We start from the raw sequence: 16,263 nt of genomic DNA, 5'->3' as shown, positions 1-16,263 counted from the left end.
GAGAAACCTTTTATTTAAAAAAAAAAAACACTTGTACTTGTCAAGTTGCTTCAATTGACATCATCTGCAGATCTAAGTTCATCCCTTTTTGATCTGCAGATGAATGAAAAGGAAGATTCAAATATAGCAATATGTTCATTGTATCTTTGTATAATCACGTTGGAGCAATGCTGTTTATAAACACTGATTCAAACTACATTTTTGACAGCTATAGCTGCTGACATCTCTGAATATACAGTAATGCTGGCTATGGTTAATAACAGCTAATAATTATGGTACACTGGAAAGAGGGGGGGTCCCAGAAGCAGAGCAGAGAGACTGAACATGCTACACATGTCCTTTGTGCAATGATGAAGTTTTTTTGGGCATGTGTAGCACACCTAAAGTCTGTAACTAGTTAATGTTAAAGTGGTACTAAACTATTTTTATTTTAACCTACAGGTAAGCATACTTGTAGGTTAAATGAATATCTCCTAACTGTGCATGTTTAGGAGATATTCTAGGGAGCAGCGGCCGGTGGTGTCACTGGTGTATGTGCTTTGACGTAACAACAAACCAGCTACTCAACCACCCCACAACTTTACATGTGAGGGAGCCACTAACGAAAGCAGCTCATTTACAAGTGCATCAGGCACTGTTGCTCCTCTGAAAAGTGATACAAGTGTGTTTGACAGGTGGTGAGGAGGCAATATGTTGTCTTCCCACCACCTGATTTAAACACATGATTGCCAGTAGTATGACAATTAGAGGTTTAAATCAGGAGTGAGGAGGTGACACTGTGCAGGTGATCTTTAACTTCTCCCATGTTGTTCAGGTAGATCTCTACCTCTTTAAAGTTGCATGAATCTGTCATGAAATATGGGAGCTGCCATTGCTGGCTATCCTTAAAGAAGAATTCCAGGTATGAATATTTCTATACATAGTTACAATGATCCAGCTTGGACCACACCTGGTCAATGCCCCTGGATGCTTCCTGATCCCATGCTGAGCTGCCAGCCTGATGCATGCTGAACACAGGAGGTCAACTGCTCAGCTTCAACACTATTCAGAGAATGCTTTGTATTTTCTGAATGAATGCAAAGCATGCTCTGATTGGACAAGGTGGAGAGACGGAGCGTTGATGTTATGTTCTCCACCTCCTCCAATCATCCAGGGACATTGGCCAGGTATGGTGTATGCATAATTACATTAGCTCAAGCTGGATCAATACAACTATGAGCAGGCGGATGACAGGTCCACTTCCACTCCACTTGTGCAGAGCAGACTCTGACACAATCCAGTTCTCTATGGGGAGGTCAGATGTAAACGGACCGCCTGTCCATTTACATCTGACTGACATTCGACCCGATCTGCTAGACGGATGGAGAACGGATCCCCTATCAAACCGCATTGTGAAAGGATATCAAACCGCCCATGTGAAAGGGACCTTATACTTCTCTTTCCAATGGGCAATGAATCAAATCTAAGTGCTCTTTAAAAGCTGTGTGTGCCACTGCAATCTCACTTGTGATTGGTAGTTCCTCCTACTGACTGCTATGTCACTTCAGGATGCAGTAATAATATAGTAGCTGGTAAGAAGAACCACAGGGCCAGCGGAGGACATACATCCAACATTTCTGAAGTGTCAGAAGTTATTTTTTTTTTTTTAGGACAGTGGAGATCTGACCTGGAAAGATAAGTTTTGGGCCTCATGCACACAGGCATAAAGAAAAAAAAATGCTGCTTTCAGAGAAATATAGCTTCTGAATGCAGCTGCATGTTGGCCAATGTGCCCATGTACCCCCAGGCATGTAAATCCATATTTGCATGCCGAGTTTAGGGACGTGTAACAAAAAAAAATTAGATTAAAAAAATGTCCCAAACTTGTGGCCCTTAAACACATAAATACATAACAAAATATTATAGCCAACAGATTGCATTTACGTGCATACACCTCTGAATGCCATGCGTACATAAATGGGTACAAGTACACGTGCCAAAATTAGTAATTTTTAAACTGGATTTTTCTTTCAGCTCCTGGCAAAAAGATCCAGCAAACACAGAAGTATGTTGGTATACCAGTGTGCAGGAGGCCTTCAACTCTCTTTACAGGGTGACTGTGTTTACATGTGTAGCTCTAGCTCCCTTGTCACCTCCCCCCACGCTTGCCTCCAGGACTTCTTCAGAGCCTCTCCTATTGTCTGGAACTCCCTACTGCAGTATGTCCGGTCAGCCCCCACCCTGTCTGCCTTTAGGCGATCTTTGAAAACTTGCTTATTCAGGAAAGCCTACCACACCTCTACCTAAGGGCTCATGTACACTGCAGCTGATAAACTCACGGTTAGGAGCTGTTCAGCGTTTTTTTTTTCCAGCAGCCCCTGAACTTACTGTTTTCCTATGTGTCCATGTTTACAGTCATTTTTTTGAACACATAAAACTTGGGTTCAGCAGTCGATTTTATCAGCGTTTCAAATGCAAAATGCTTGTAAATGTGGCTAAACGCGGCAAATCGCATTTATAAGCGTTTGCGTTTGAAAAAATGTTTTAACTCTTCCAGTTCCCGATGCTGTCCAGAGCCTTTTTTCATCATGAAAATCCATTCAAAGTGTTTTCAAGGTACTCAGATGGACAAAACACTGAACACAGGATGTTCCTACCAAGCTTGTCACACATTGTAAAGACCAATTCACACCTCAGACCTCTCCCACCCTTGGAAACAAAACATATGTTAATGACCATTCACACCTCAAATTCCTGATGAAGACCCCCTGCCAGGTGACCTTAATGACTCACTCCAGCAGCCACCTTCCCACCCTTGGAAACAGAAATGTTAATGAGCAACTCCCACCTAATTATCTCAACACATACTGCTGTCTCTGCTTCTACTCTCTGTATTGCTCTGAAACAGTCTGAAATAGTTAATAATTTACCACTTTTCAGTGCATTCTGGGTATTTGGGAGGTTCTTCTAGGCTTATCTTTAAAAAACGCTTCTAAACGCAAATGCACATAAATGCGTTATGCAAACACGGCTAAACAGACGTTTTTTAACCTATGTTTTCCAGCAGTCAGTTTCCATCGTTCAGACGTGTCCTGTGTATATGTGGCCTAAGAACTGTACTTGAGCCACCTCCATCAGATCATCCCCCCGCAGCTATCACCTTTTGTACCACCTCCTCCTTCCTTTAGATTGTAAGCTCCACGAGCCAGGCTCTCCTATTCTTTCTGTACTGAAATGTATTGTAATTGAGAGAGAAACAAAACATTTTTGTTGTATTTTTTTTTCTTTAAAGTAAGTAAACGTGTTTGCATCCTTGAGCCGCAGGCAAGTGACTGCCTACCAGTTTGTTGCAGGCAGAAGGAGGCTGATCTGTGTCAGGCATTTCTTACATTGGAAAGAGCATGCTTCCACTTGGTCATAGAAGTTTCTCCTGACATAAACATTATTATTCATTTCATTTGTAGCAGAAAACTGAACTGCAATACGGGTTTATCTAGAGAACAATGGGTTACATTTTGTTACTTCTGTCTATAGCAGCCAATCTTGCATCACATACTATCAGTTATTTGCACGATTGCGGCAATTGTTTATGTGACAGTTTGACCACATATATGACTAGTATGACCAAATACTTCTGCAAGTTCCAGTATCTGCTCTGGAAGTGTAAGCACTTGGCTGTGTTGGGCCACAATCTTGTGTCTGTAGGAGGTCTTCAACTCAGTTGATTGCAATCAAAGGATAACAGTCAATCAGGCTAGTTAGATTTCTCCTGGTTACTTCTACCAACTCATCCCTCCAAAGAGATGCTCATCTGCCCCTGACCACAAGAACAGAAAGGCTTGACTGAGCCCTTCATTCATATTTTTGGATCTGCTGGCAGACTGAAGCTTTCGAGGGTGGTCAGAAAATGTTTGTGCATTCAATTGCCCCCAGAACTCTATGACCATCTTTAGGCTCTTCACCCTCAACCACTTGGTGTCTGCAGATTAACATGGTCATGCGCAGCTCCCTGCACCGTGAGAGCTATAAACCAGGGCCATGCATTGGTGAATGATGGGAACTAGGAGCGTGCACTAGTTCTGTTATCATGATGTCTCGAGAAACAGTCAGCAATGCATCAGATCATATGATCACTATGATAGCCAATCGTAGTGATCGTTGGAAGTTTGTTTACAAACCTCACAATCCTGCAAATGGCTGTGTTATAAATGTTATAAAGCATTTACATTGTGTAAATAAATTACATGTAAAACCTTTTGATGTGTAAAGAGCAAAAAACGCATATTATTTTTTCTATTTGCTAGCTTATATAAAAAAAATTTCAAGTAGGGTATTTATTAAAACAATGTATCAGCTAAAAGCCTTATGTATCTTTTTTTTTTTTTTAAATGCTGTAAAAAAGATTTTAAAAACTGCTGCAAAAAACTAGGTGGGAAAATGAGTCAACCTACAACACACTCACCAGTCAACTACCTGACATGGCTAGATTCGGTCTGGGTGTCTAGGTTTCAGTGCTCAAGAGGTTGACAGGCTTTGTAGGGTGTCACAAAGCATTAATCCTTCCAGTGTTAAGCTGTATTACTGCAGGTTCACCTCGATGGATTCCTCACACCAAACAGCTCTCCTCACCATGTAAGGAAAGGTTTAAAACAGAAGAAGAAAACTTCATAGTGCAAACCAATAAACTAACAAAAGATTTATTAACGTATTGCACTTACAATTTAAAATTCCTGCAGTGTCAGAACGTGGTGACGTCACAGCTCCGCTTGACGTGTTTCTCCAAAAATGGTGTCCTCTGGGATTGGAGATCAATTGATTGATCTCTAATCCCAGAGGATGCCATTTTTGGAGAAACACATCGGGCAGAGCTGTGATGTCACCATATTCCAGCTGGTGGTTTGACACTGTGGGAATTTAAAACTTGTATATTGCCTTTATGCACCTTATCTATGTAAGTACAATACATTAATAAATCTTTTGTTCGTTTATCGGGTTGCACTATGAAGTTTTCTTCTTCTGGTTTAAACCTTTCCTTACATGGTGTGGAGAGCGGTTCGGTGTGAGGAACCGGTCTAGTTGAACCTGCAGTTGTTCATTCATCTCCTTGATCGTGCTAACATGGGTGTCAGTGTTGGATCTGAACATCGTCTGCTTTGTTTGATCTTTTGATTGGAGATCAATATGTCTAGTAAGAGACTGATTTTTCTGTTGTGACAAGCACTTGTGGACACCTATACACTTTTGTTGGAAGATTTTTCAGCACACAGCATTGTGTCACTGGATTTGGGACTTTTTTGTTTATTCACTTTATGAATTTGGATTTTTTATAGCACTTTAGCAATATACTTTTTGCCATATTATTTATTTATATTTTGTGGATATTGTGTTTTAGATATTGCATTTGATTGTTTAGTGTACATGCACTCACTTTATATGTTTTGCATTTTTCTGGTGTTCAAGAAAAGAGTAGCAGCCATTCACTATATTCATTCATATATTTATTTATTCATTGTCATTCATTGTGCATATGTTTTTTTTTTTCTGGGGGCGTAGCGCAGGTTTTTTCCCTTTTACATATACTCTTAAGATGTATTACTGTCCGTGTCCTTGATAGATTCACACTCTCTAAATGACATGATGACCACTGTCACTGGGATTAAAAGTAAAGAAAAATCCAAAGTTTTGTGTTTGTGATGAGGACAATAGAGGTAAATCTTCCAATGGGAGAGCTTGTTGCAGTGACACCTGTCTAAGTTGGCATTTCCCTCATTTTGCATCTTTGTTCCGATGGAGGAGGAACGGGGAACACTGCGGGTGCTGCACTTTTGCAAAGAAACACATTGCTTTACTTGTTTAGCCAGGAAAAACCATTCCAGTCAATCAACTTCCTCAACATGCAATCAAATCCATTTATGGTCAGTGAACGTTCTCTAAAATCTGTAGGCACCTTTACTAGATAATTCCATGTTTCTATCAGGACTTCAGTATCTTTGTTGTAAGTGTCTTATCAGTTATCAGCATACACAGTACAAATTGTCACTTGTGATTTGTCAACAGTCTTACATCCTTTCTGTTACGCTTCAGTTAAAATTATGTTTTTCACAGATTTAGTTCTTTTACATGTGTGTTCCTTCCTCATTTCTTACTTGTCATGACGCCCTGGGAGGTTTGTGGGGCCTGGAGGTCTCGTTTATCAAAAGCTTGCATATTGACAAGTAAACTGTAAGATATTAAATTTGAGCTACACAGATGATTTTTAGTCTGTGATTTGTTTTTATTTTATTTAATCTCCAAAGGGAGGAAAAAGGTAATTGGTACATTGAACTTAGGTGTACAGATGACACATACATCTATTGCCTCAACAAGTGACATGGGCAGCTGTGTGGGGGAAAAGCTAGAACCAATGACAGGATTATGATAGGGACTGTGACCCATTTTTGGGGTAATTTGCCTTTTGCTTCCTGTCCTGGTAATAGGTAGGAAGAAGAAACCTCTCATATAAAAACACAAGACCTCCATAAAATACGAGCCCTTGATTGGTCAACAAGGCCACCTCAGTGGTTAATAAAGGTACTTTGGTTGGATGGAATATGTCAGTTGGTGCGGCTGAGTTAAATCAAGGACCTGGTAACAAAGAGAACCTAAATCGGAGAGGATCACAGAAGAGGCCTTTGTGGGAAGTATCAGGCAGGCTTAGGCAGGTATTTTATTTATAAAGGTTTAAAAATCACACACAGCTATGAGTACTGTCAATTTGACCTGATTTGTAGTTACCCTATAGAAAAATGGAGAGTGATGGAAGAATAACTAACTACTTCCTATTATATTTGTTGTTCTTGGAAAACCCTGAGGGCTGTCAGATGAGCATTCATACTGACTGGACGTTTTGCTAATGCTGGTAACGTTAGCTGTGTAAAGTCACATTAAAAACTTGAGTTTTCCAGCTTTTTTTAGTATTTTTGCATTAATGTTTTGCTGCGTTTAGTGGCGTTTTCCAGTGTTTGCGTTTATTAGTGTTTTTGTTTACCAGAAAAAAAAATTTTTTGGTGAAAAAACATCCAAAAAAGCCGGTTTGCGACGTTTTACCGCGTTTTTAGTGTTAGAGCTTTTTTACAGCTCAAAAACTCCTCTAGAAACCCACTAGTTTTTTGTTTTGTTTTTTGTTTATTTTCAGCCAATAAACGTCCCAGCCAAAAAAAGTTGATTACAGCCTATGTGTGCATAGACACATAGGATAACATGCTGGAGAGTTTATTGCCTGTAGAAAAAAAACATCAAACGCCAAAAACAGCAGCAGTAGAAACGCCACGTGTGCATGAGGGCTAAGACATTGGGACCACCATTTTTTGACAGAACCAATGTATATATGAATGGAGCTTATCTGTATATCAAGATACAGTTTAAAGCCTTAGTGATATTGGTTCCAAGTCACCCAAAAGAAAAGTTTCCTGGAACTGTTTGTGCAACCCATAAGATGTTTCCACCAATGTGTGATGGTTACCACCTCAACTAGTGTTTTTTTGCTCCCCTTCTATTGGTTGCACTGCTTGGACTTGTGTCTTTTTTCAACCAGACTAACTATGTAACACCTTGTTTTTTTATTTTAGTATGTGTTTGCATGTCTAATCCTATTCCTGTTTCTCCATCATTAGGAGACGTCAGGGATGGCTGCCCCAGTGGGCAACGACCATGTGAGGGATCTCCAGAGTGAGGTGGAAGGGGTAAAGAACATAATGTCTCAAAATGTGGAGAGGATCCTGGCTCGGGGAGAGAACCTGGACCAACTAAGGAATAAAACCGAGGACCTGGAGGCCAGTGTAAGTTGTCATTACCTTCATCTATATTTGAGATCCTACAAACTTGTCTCAACATTCTGTTCTGCTATAATTTGGGTAATCTGGATATGAGATTTGGATATTTTCAAAATGCACCACCATATGTGTATAAGTGTTTTTGACTAGATCATTTTTCCTGTGTAATTAATGGTATGAATAGATAATCTTAATGTTGTTTTTCACCTTATGTTGTCACTTAATGGACAACTACACCCAAAACCCTGGGATGGTATGACCAAATATAGTCATTTTGCTTTTGCAACATAATATGCTTTTGCTGTGTGATATTACATGTTATTGCAGTCTGATAAGTTCTGGCTTGGTGATGTCATTTGCTGTCATACAATGACATGTTCTTGAAACAATTCAAGTAATTAGCTGTAATGGAGGCATACAGTAACCAGGGGCGGACTGACCATTTGGAAACTCGGGCACTGCCCAAGGGCCTGGAGTCAGCAGGGGGCCCCATGAGATGCCCCTGGTACCTTTTTTCTTAGGCTTTTTTGAGTTTTGGCAAGGACACAGGGGCCCCATGATCCCCTATTGCCCGGGGGGCCCCATGAGTTGTCAGTCCGCCCCTGACAGTAACATTTGCCTTTATAATGTGATGCTAAATGTTCTATTCGGCTGAATTCAGTAAATTAAATGCATTTTATTTTAAAGCCAACCCCAGGATCAATTTGCTATGTTATGATCATTTTCTCCTAAAAATGTACAGCATAAATATAATTGAGATGTTTTCACTTTTTGCCATTACAATTAATATTTTCAGCCAAGAATGGTTATTTTAGGTATTGTTGGCCCTCATTGCTGAAAATAATGCTCCTTGGCAAGATAAGATTGGTATAGCTTGAAGAATTAGGCTCCATGCACACTAGCATTTTTTTTTAAGCTCCTAGAAGCTAAATAGTGTTATCCTATGTGTTCATGCACACTACTTTAGGCTGTTAGCATTTTTTTGAACTGAGGTGTCTAATGCAGGCGATAGACGGTTCGTTTATCGGCTGATTTTTCGTCCAAAAAACAAAACATCATTCATTCTGTAAGCCGATGTTGCCACCAATGATTGCGAAAATCGGCCGTTTTTCATGAATTTTCCAGCATGACCGATAAACGAGATGAGGAGGAAACACGAAAATCGGCCGATTCCATTGCCCCACTAACAGTGCGAAAATTGTCCGATTATTCTTTCGGATGAAAAATCGTCCGATAAACGAACCATCTCTGGCCTGCATAAGAGCAGAAGAAAGATTGTTTTTGGAGTGTTTTTCCAGCAGAAAAAATGCTAAATGCTACCGTTTTGTCTAGCTTTTTTTTCCCTATACATGTACAGTACAAATTAAACGGGAATGCTCCTAAACGCTACTAAAATGCTAATAGAAATGCTATTACCAGCGATTTTTATCCACCATTTTTTTATCTTAAAAAAAAAAATGGTAGTGTGCATAGAGCCTCAAAGTGTATCTAAATATATTGCAGTTTACCAATCCTTAAATTTGGTGACTGCATTAGTTTTCTTTTTTAGGCTGTTTTTTCTTTATTTTCACATGGTGACCTTGCCAGTAACATGTTTCCTGTCTTAGGGTGGCTTCACTCAATCAACGGAGCTGCCCTCTGGACAACAGCATTGCTAGTCTGTGGAGAGGTTTTTGTTAAGTATGTAAGAAGGATTTCTTGGTTGGCTGGGTTTGGCTCCAAGAGCACAAGTCCCTACCCCGCTCCAGCCCTGCTAGAACACTGTCCCTCCTGCTAATGCTGAACCCTCCGCCATCTTGTGCCCTGCTCCTTGCCATAAGCCTTCACATGACATTCGCGGCCATAGACCTTTGTATCCCCAATTAAGGAATGTCCACACAAATAGTAGTTTTGCTGCACTTTACTGGTGGTGTTTAGGAAAGGGCATTACAGTCACATCAATAAGACCTACATTGCAGAGGTCACTTCACATTACACAGTTAATCATATTTAGTGGCTGGTCCACAGTAGTCACAAGTGAAAGTATGTGCAGCACCTCAGCAGCCCTGACAGTCTCTTCTCTACTCAGGATCATTAGTACTCACAGGACTGCACACTCTGTAGTCACCTGCTTGCTAGGTACATCTCTCCTGGGAACCCTCCAGGGATGCAGCCTCTTACAGGGATCTCTAGCCTGGCCTAAAAGGCCTTTTGCAATCCACCCTAGCCCCACCTATATAAGGAGAAAAGACTACAGCCGGCTCCTCTTGAGTACAGGACCACTCCACATTTGAGCACTGTGCCTGTGTGCCCAGATGACATAACACCTGTGCATGCACAGGAATTATTTCATCCCATGCTGGTCAATCAAGATGGCCAAAGACTGGCACCCAAATGAAGCCGAGGAAAAGATGCTGGCGAGGGACCTTGTGGGCACCACACCATTGCAGCTAAGGTAAGTAAGTCAGACTTTAGTTCCTCTTTAAGGATTGGTAAGTTGCAGTATATTACATTTTTGCTTTTGGGTGAACATTTAGCCTAAAGTGTTATTTTATCACCACCTTAAGCATATGCTCTTCCATTTTTCTCCATCTATCATTAAAATGAATCTTGGTTATCAAAGCTAGCAGTAATTTTAGGAGTAATTGATTATCTGTTTAGGCAGCTATGAATGGAGCTTTTGAGTAAAAAAAAAACAAAGTAGAACTATAGGCAAAACCTTTTTTTTCATTTTGGATAGAGTAAAGTAGGGTTATAACCCCTGTTGGTTTTTTCTGCCATATGTGTCCCATTGGGGAGATTTTCCTTCACTTTCTGTCCCATAGCCAAAAAGAAAATTCCTTCAAATTAAGGGAATCTCTTTGGGCCACCCAGGTCACCGGTAAAGTGTTGCTATATTACTTTTCTGCAGACAACCCAAAATTTGGTATTTTTTATTTATTTTACATTCAATGAGAACGGTAAACAAGACAAATAGAGAGGGTAAATCTCCCTAATGGGGGCACAAACGGCAATAAAAACCTGGTAGGTGTTTAAATCCACCTCCACTCTATCTAAAACTAAAAAAATAAGTTTTTCCCTCAACTTTCAAAATGCTAGTTCCCTGGCATTTAAATGCTCAGAATTGGTATAGAGAGAAGTAGTTCTGAAACCACTTTAGAGCTTGACTGCTCCAGGTCTGTGTCTTAAACATGCTAAACTCAGACACAACCAGGCATCCAGCATTTTCGGAAGGTGACCTGCAATTGCAGCCTCCATCCTTCTCTCTTGAGAGAGTCCTTTAAGCAAGGAACATCTTTGTGGGAAATATAATCAAAATGAGGAACAATTAGTTATCAAGTAAAAAATGTAAATGTCCCCTAACAAGTTTGGTTAAATGCTGTGATGATACTTTGATGTCTATTTGCTGGAAAAACCCCATTTTATGACTCTTAGGTCTGTATAACACAGACACCCTGAGACACAAGTCATGAAAGCACTGAAGTGGAAGATTATAAATCAGAAGCAGGCATCCTTGGAGGCTACCCTATTCCTCCCTATGTTTCCTGCACATGAGAAACTGAGACTGGGTTCTCATTGCATCTGTAATAATTACATTGAACTAGTCAGGTGGAGGAGTCACATGGACTGGTAATAATCCATATGGTTTCCTCATATGTCTACATTCCTCATGGTTATTCTTTGTTTCCCACAGTCTGAACACTTTAAGACCACATCCCAGAAGGTTGCCCGGAAGTACTGGTGGAAGAATGCGAAGATGATCGCCATTATCTGTGTGGTAGTTGGAATCATTGTCCTCCTCATCATCCTCCTTGCCACTGGAGTCATCCCCACATAGACTGGTTTTCTCTTGCCACCTTCTTCCTCTTCACTCCCCCACTGAAGACTTACACATAGATGAACCCTGGAGACTGGCCAAGAGGAATTCTAATTGTCTATGTATATAAGGAGCCTCAAGCTGTCTTCCTTTTGTAAATTTGCCTTGTTCTGCCCAGGAGCAACGTGTGCTAATATGCTTCTGTATACTTTAGCAGTAAGCTTTTTAGTCCAAAATAAGTCAATGCTCTTTCATATGTCTTTGTAATCATGCTCAGTTAAAGATGAGATGAAACCCATCTTGTATAGATTGAAAGTTTCAAAGCTATACGAAGGTGAATGTTTGCAGAATATGCAATATAGACTTTAGTTTACTGCTGCATTATTTTTCGCAGCGACTATCTGAAGTTGTATGGGTAAGTATAGCAAACACCTCCTGTCAGCAGATCTTGGACAGTGGAGTCCATTGGTGGTGTTGGCCTTTTGGTTGATAGACCTTGTCCAAGATATGAACTGCACAAGGAGGTATGCTGTACACCTCACATCTACAGCCACAGATGAAATGTTTCAGCAATGCTTATTTTTCTGCTGTCTATAGGCTGTTCAACTTCACTTTGTGACTTTTTAGAACAGCAAGTCCATTACCAAAAATGCAGCAAATTTTAACTAGTTCGTTTGATTAGCATTTTGTGCTATTCAATGTCCTTCTGACATGAGCAATGTTCAGGGAGGGATAAGAGCCAAGGAGTAGGGGGCATCATCCTGAAAAGCTGCTACACAATACAGGATGAATCTTTTGGCACATTCTCAACTTTTTTACTCCAGTGGAACCCTTGAAATAATTATCTGGCCTCAGGGAACCCCTGCTTAAATAAATCATTGGGGGTTAGTGGGAGGAATGTCACTTACATTAGTGGTCAATAAAATGAATGCCCTTTTTTAATGACACCTTTACAGAAAGCAAAAAATATTATTGGTGTCATGTCGCCGGCTTTGCCAAGTTGCACTGGACCAGAAACTATGTAGATACTGTCAGATGGAAGGTCAATGAGCCACAGCTCAAAAACTAGCAACCTCTGGAGGTAAAACCCAGAGTTCCATAGAACCCTGGTCGAGAATGGTTGCTTTGGTACTTACATAAAGGAATCTGTGCAGGAACCTGACTCTGCTTTAGGGCTGAATAACATGAGTAATTTTAAACTCCTAGCAATAAGCAATGTGTCAACCTGTTGGCAGTCATTCGGAACATATTAACTCCAATGTGTTTCAGGTAAGCCAGCTGCCAACAAAGGATGGCATTGCTTAGTGGCTTGAGTTTACAGCTCCCCATGTTACAGCTGCATGTGACTTAGCCCCCGATCTTTACTAAATAGATTCATTATAAAATCTACACTGGTTACATTTTTTTTTAGAGACAGCCATTTTGTATGCTGAACCCTTATTACATCTACAGTTCTTTCCTCAGCAATTCTATCAAGAGCCAGCAAAGTGAACCAATCTAGAACAAACTGGTTCAGCTTGCATAATGACCACCTCTACACTGAGTTTAGAACAGGGCCTCTTTAAAATAAGATTCTGTCCTATCAGTTCTATGAGACTTCATATTGTGCCATTCTCTGTATTTCCAATGCCCAATACTCCTCTCTTTATCCCTTTAATTTTCGTATTGTGCAGGCTTAGAAAAGGAACAGCAATGGTGAAAAAAGCTTTTAAATCCACAACCACTTGAGTAAATAAATCCTGAATAGAGAAGTGAAGGTTTAGTGGGGGACAGGTCTATCCGTCATAACATGGGAGTGAGGAAGTAGGGTGAGTGTATATATATTATAATTGTACCGCTTAGGTGAGAATGTAATTTAGAAAGCTATTTTAATGAGAAACAAATGAAATGACTCCAATATATTCTCTCATGAGGACATACTGTAAAAATCATTATGTTGTTCTTAGGAAAAGCTTTGACATGTATCTTTACAGCCAGTAATGGGACCTGTCTTTGGCAGATGTCAATAGCTACTGCTGAGCTACAAGAGGTAGATATCCCTGGCTGCTTTGGAATTTAAATTTTGCAGCAGTTAAACATTATTGGCACAACTTATTAAAAGAAAACTGCAATGAGGAAGCATGGAGGCTGCTATTGCTGATCTCTCCTGAAAATACTAGTTGCCTGACTGTCATTCTGATCCAATGGTTTTAATACATTCTAAACCTACTCAAAACAAGTATGAAGATCAGAAATTCAGATGTAATTTTTTTGTTTCCTGGTCTGCATGCTGGTTTCTAGTGATGTATAGTATTGAAGGCATTGAAAGAGCTTGAGAGCCAAGAACTAGCATTTTTAGATGAAAGTCAACAATGACAGCCTCTGGTTTTTATCTCTCTCTCTATGTGTGTAATGAGGTTCATAAACTGAGCCACCTGTGTGCTCCTTTGTGTCAGTGGAATTCGTAATTAGAAGATGAATTTTCTAAAGAGACAATAGACTATCTTTATTATTTGGGTGAAAAATCAAAATCTGTATCAATGCAGAAACTGGGTCAAAGTCTCCTAAAGAGATTTTTTTTCTTTTCAGTGTATTTTTATGGAGAAATATAAGATTATTCATATAACCTTAGCAAAAATGGATCAAATTCTACTTCTTTGGAACCAACTTGTGCCTTTTGTACAGATTCATGGCAGAGCAATGCAGGTAACTACCACTGTGATTTCAAGATTCTGCTTGCAATGCTCACACTAAACAGTAGAGGGCAGAAGTGCAATAGTAAAGACATATTCAATGGTTTGTAGTTACTTTCTAATGTGTACAGTTCACTTTATGGCTTTGATATGATTAAGGAACTATATGACATTGTTGTTACCAGTGCAGCCCTCAGAGTCTCAGCAGTTCTTGGCGTGTATTTGTATGTACATGCCAATGAAGCTCAAGTTGTTATTCTACTGATAATTTACAAGGTTTATTTATAAGACTCAATAAACAGAATGTAATTGGATATTTCTGTATGACTTTGTTTTTATTTTTTATCTTCTTTATTATGTTATGATCAGTTTGACATCCATTTGAAATACCTTCATATTGACCTTTATAAAACGGAAATAAAATCAACGCAATATATTGCATGCAAAAGCAACAATATGTGTACACGACCCCATAAGAACCAGTTTACATTTTAGTGACTCTATAGACAGGTTTTCCTTTTTACCTTAATACATTCTCTACTGCAAGGTAACCCCCCCCCCCCCGTATACTTCCCTGAAGACCAATCTCGATCCAGCACTGCACAAGAGCAGCGCCTCTCTCAGCTCTCTCTCTCCTCATTGGCTCAGAGACAGCAGCGGGATACATTGGCTTCCACTGCTGTCAATCACAGCTTGTGAGGAGAAAGTAGATGGTGTGGCTGACCCATGCCCTGTGTGTCAATTGACACAGATTTGGTTCGGGAGCAAGCCCGCATGAGAGCCCCCATAGCAAGTGGGGACACTCTCCAGGGGGAGGAGCACTGGTGGATGACCCCAGAAGAGGAGAATTGGGATGGCTGCTCTGGAGAAGAGGAGAATTGGGGTGCCTTGCACAGAGCTTGTAAGTCTAACATATTTGTTATTTTTTAAAAATAAAAATGTATCCTTTACAATCACTTTAAATATCACCTATCAAAAATGATTCACCAACTGACTTCAAAAGCTGAATAAAATTGCACACATACTCTCAACCAAATAGTTCCTGAACTACTTCCTCTATACACCCCTAACCCAGCTATGTGGTGACACTGTGTAGGTTGATGATACTTTAGTTGCAAAATACTTTACATTTTTTTTTCAGATACATGCATGTAAAGCCAGAATGTATGTCAGATGTTCAGAACAATTCATCACTTCGTAGATTAGATTGCAAAAACAGACACAGGTTTATATTGTCTATCTACGGCTTTTTTTTCTTTCATCTCATCAGTTGCATATTTTATTTTTTGTTTTGTTTTTATCTAGGTTGTATCTTGGAGCCCTCCTTTAACCATTTGCCTACTGGGCACTTTTACACCCTTCCTGCCCAGGCCAATTTTCAGCTTTCAGCGCTGTTGCGCTTTGAATGACAATTGCGCGGTCATGCAGCACTGTACCCATATGAAATGTTTATCATTTTTTCATACAAATAGAGATTTCTTTTGGTTGTATTTAATCACCACTGTTTTTTTTTTTTTGCACTATAAAAGGAAAAAGACCGAAAATTTGGAGAAAAAAAAGTGTTTGTTTCTATTATAAAATTTTGGAAACAGGTGATTTTTTTTTTTCCTTCACTAATGTGTGTTGATTAGGCTGCAGTAATAGGCACTGATAGGCACTGATGAGGTGGCACTGGTGGGCATTCATGAGGCTTCACTGATATTTGGCACTGATAGATGGCACTGATGGGCAGCACTGACGGGCAGTGACTGGTGGCACTGACTGGCACAGATTGGCAGCACTGATGGGCACTCTTGAGGCTGCACTGATAATCAGTGCCCTGATTATCAATGTTGATTAATCCTTTCAAAGTTGCTGGTTATTGGCAGTGCTTTCCTCATGCTGTGACAGCGTGAAGAAAGTACTGCCGATAACCAGCAAGTGAATTTACATGGTGATCAGCTGTGTCCAATCACATGGTAAAAGGCTGCTGTGACTGGCCCTTTATAGTGTCATGTGATCCAGA

The 16,263-nt window shown here is 40.0% G+C and overlaps 1 protein-coding gene across 1 annotated transcript in view; it reads left to right on the top strand.

The window, feature by feature from the left end:
• The window catches only part of VAMP8 (vesicle associated membrane protein 8), a 74,569-nt gene extending 59,997 nt beyond the window's left edge, over positions 1–14,572 (top strand). The window contains exons 2-3 of the mRNA XM_089681690.1: positions 7,632–7,796; positions 11,464–14,572. Coding sequence (XP_089537816.1) covers positions 7,632–7,796; positions 11,464–11,607 — 309 coding nt within the window. The 3' untranslated portion in view covers positions 11,608–14,572. The remainder of the gene's footprint in view (positions 1–7,631; positions 7,797–11,463) is intronic.
• Positions 14,573–16,263: the final 1,691 nt, after the last annotated feature.

Source organism: Staurois parvus, unplaced genomic scaffold (genome assembly GCF_062004578.1).
Source record: "Staurois parvus isolate SC_StPar_1 unplaced genomic scaffold, SC_StPar_1.0 ptg000276l, whole genome shotgun sequence".
In the NCBI taxonomy this organism is placed as follows: domain Eukaryota; kingdom Metazoa; phylum Chordata; class Amphibia; order Anura; family Ranidae; genus Staurois; species Staurois parvus.
The sequence above is the reverse complement of the archived record's forward strand: the minus strand, read 5'-3'. Positions and strand labels throughout refer to the sequence as shown.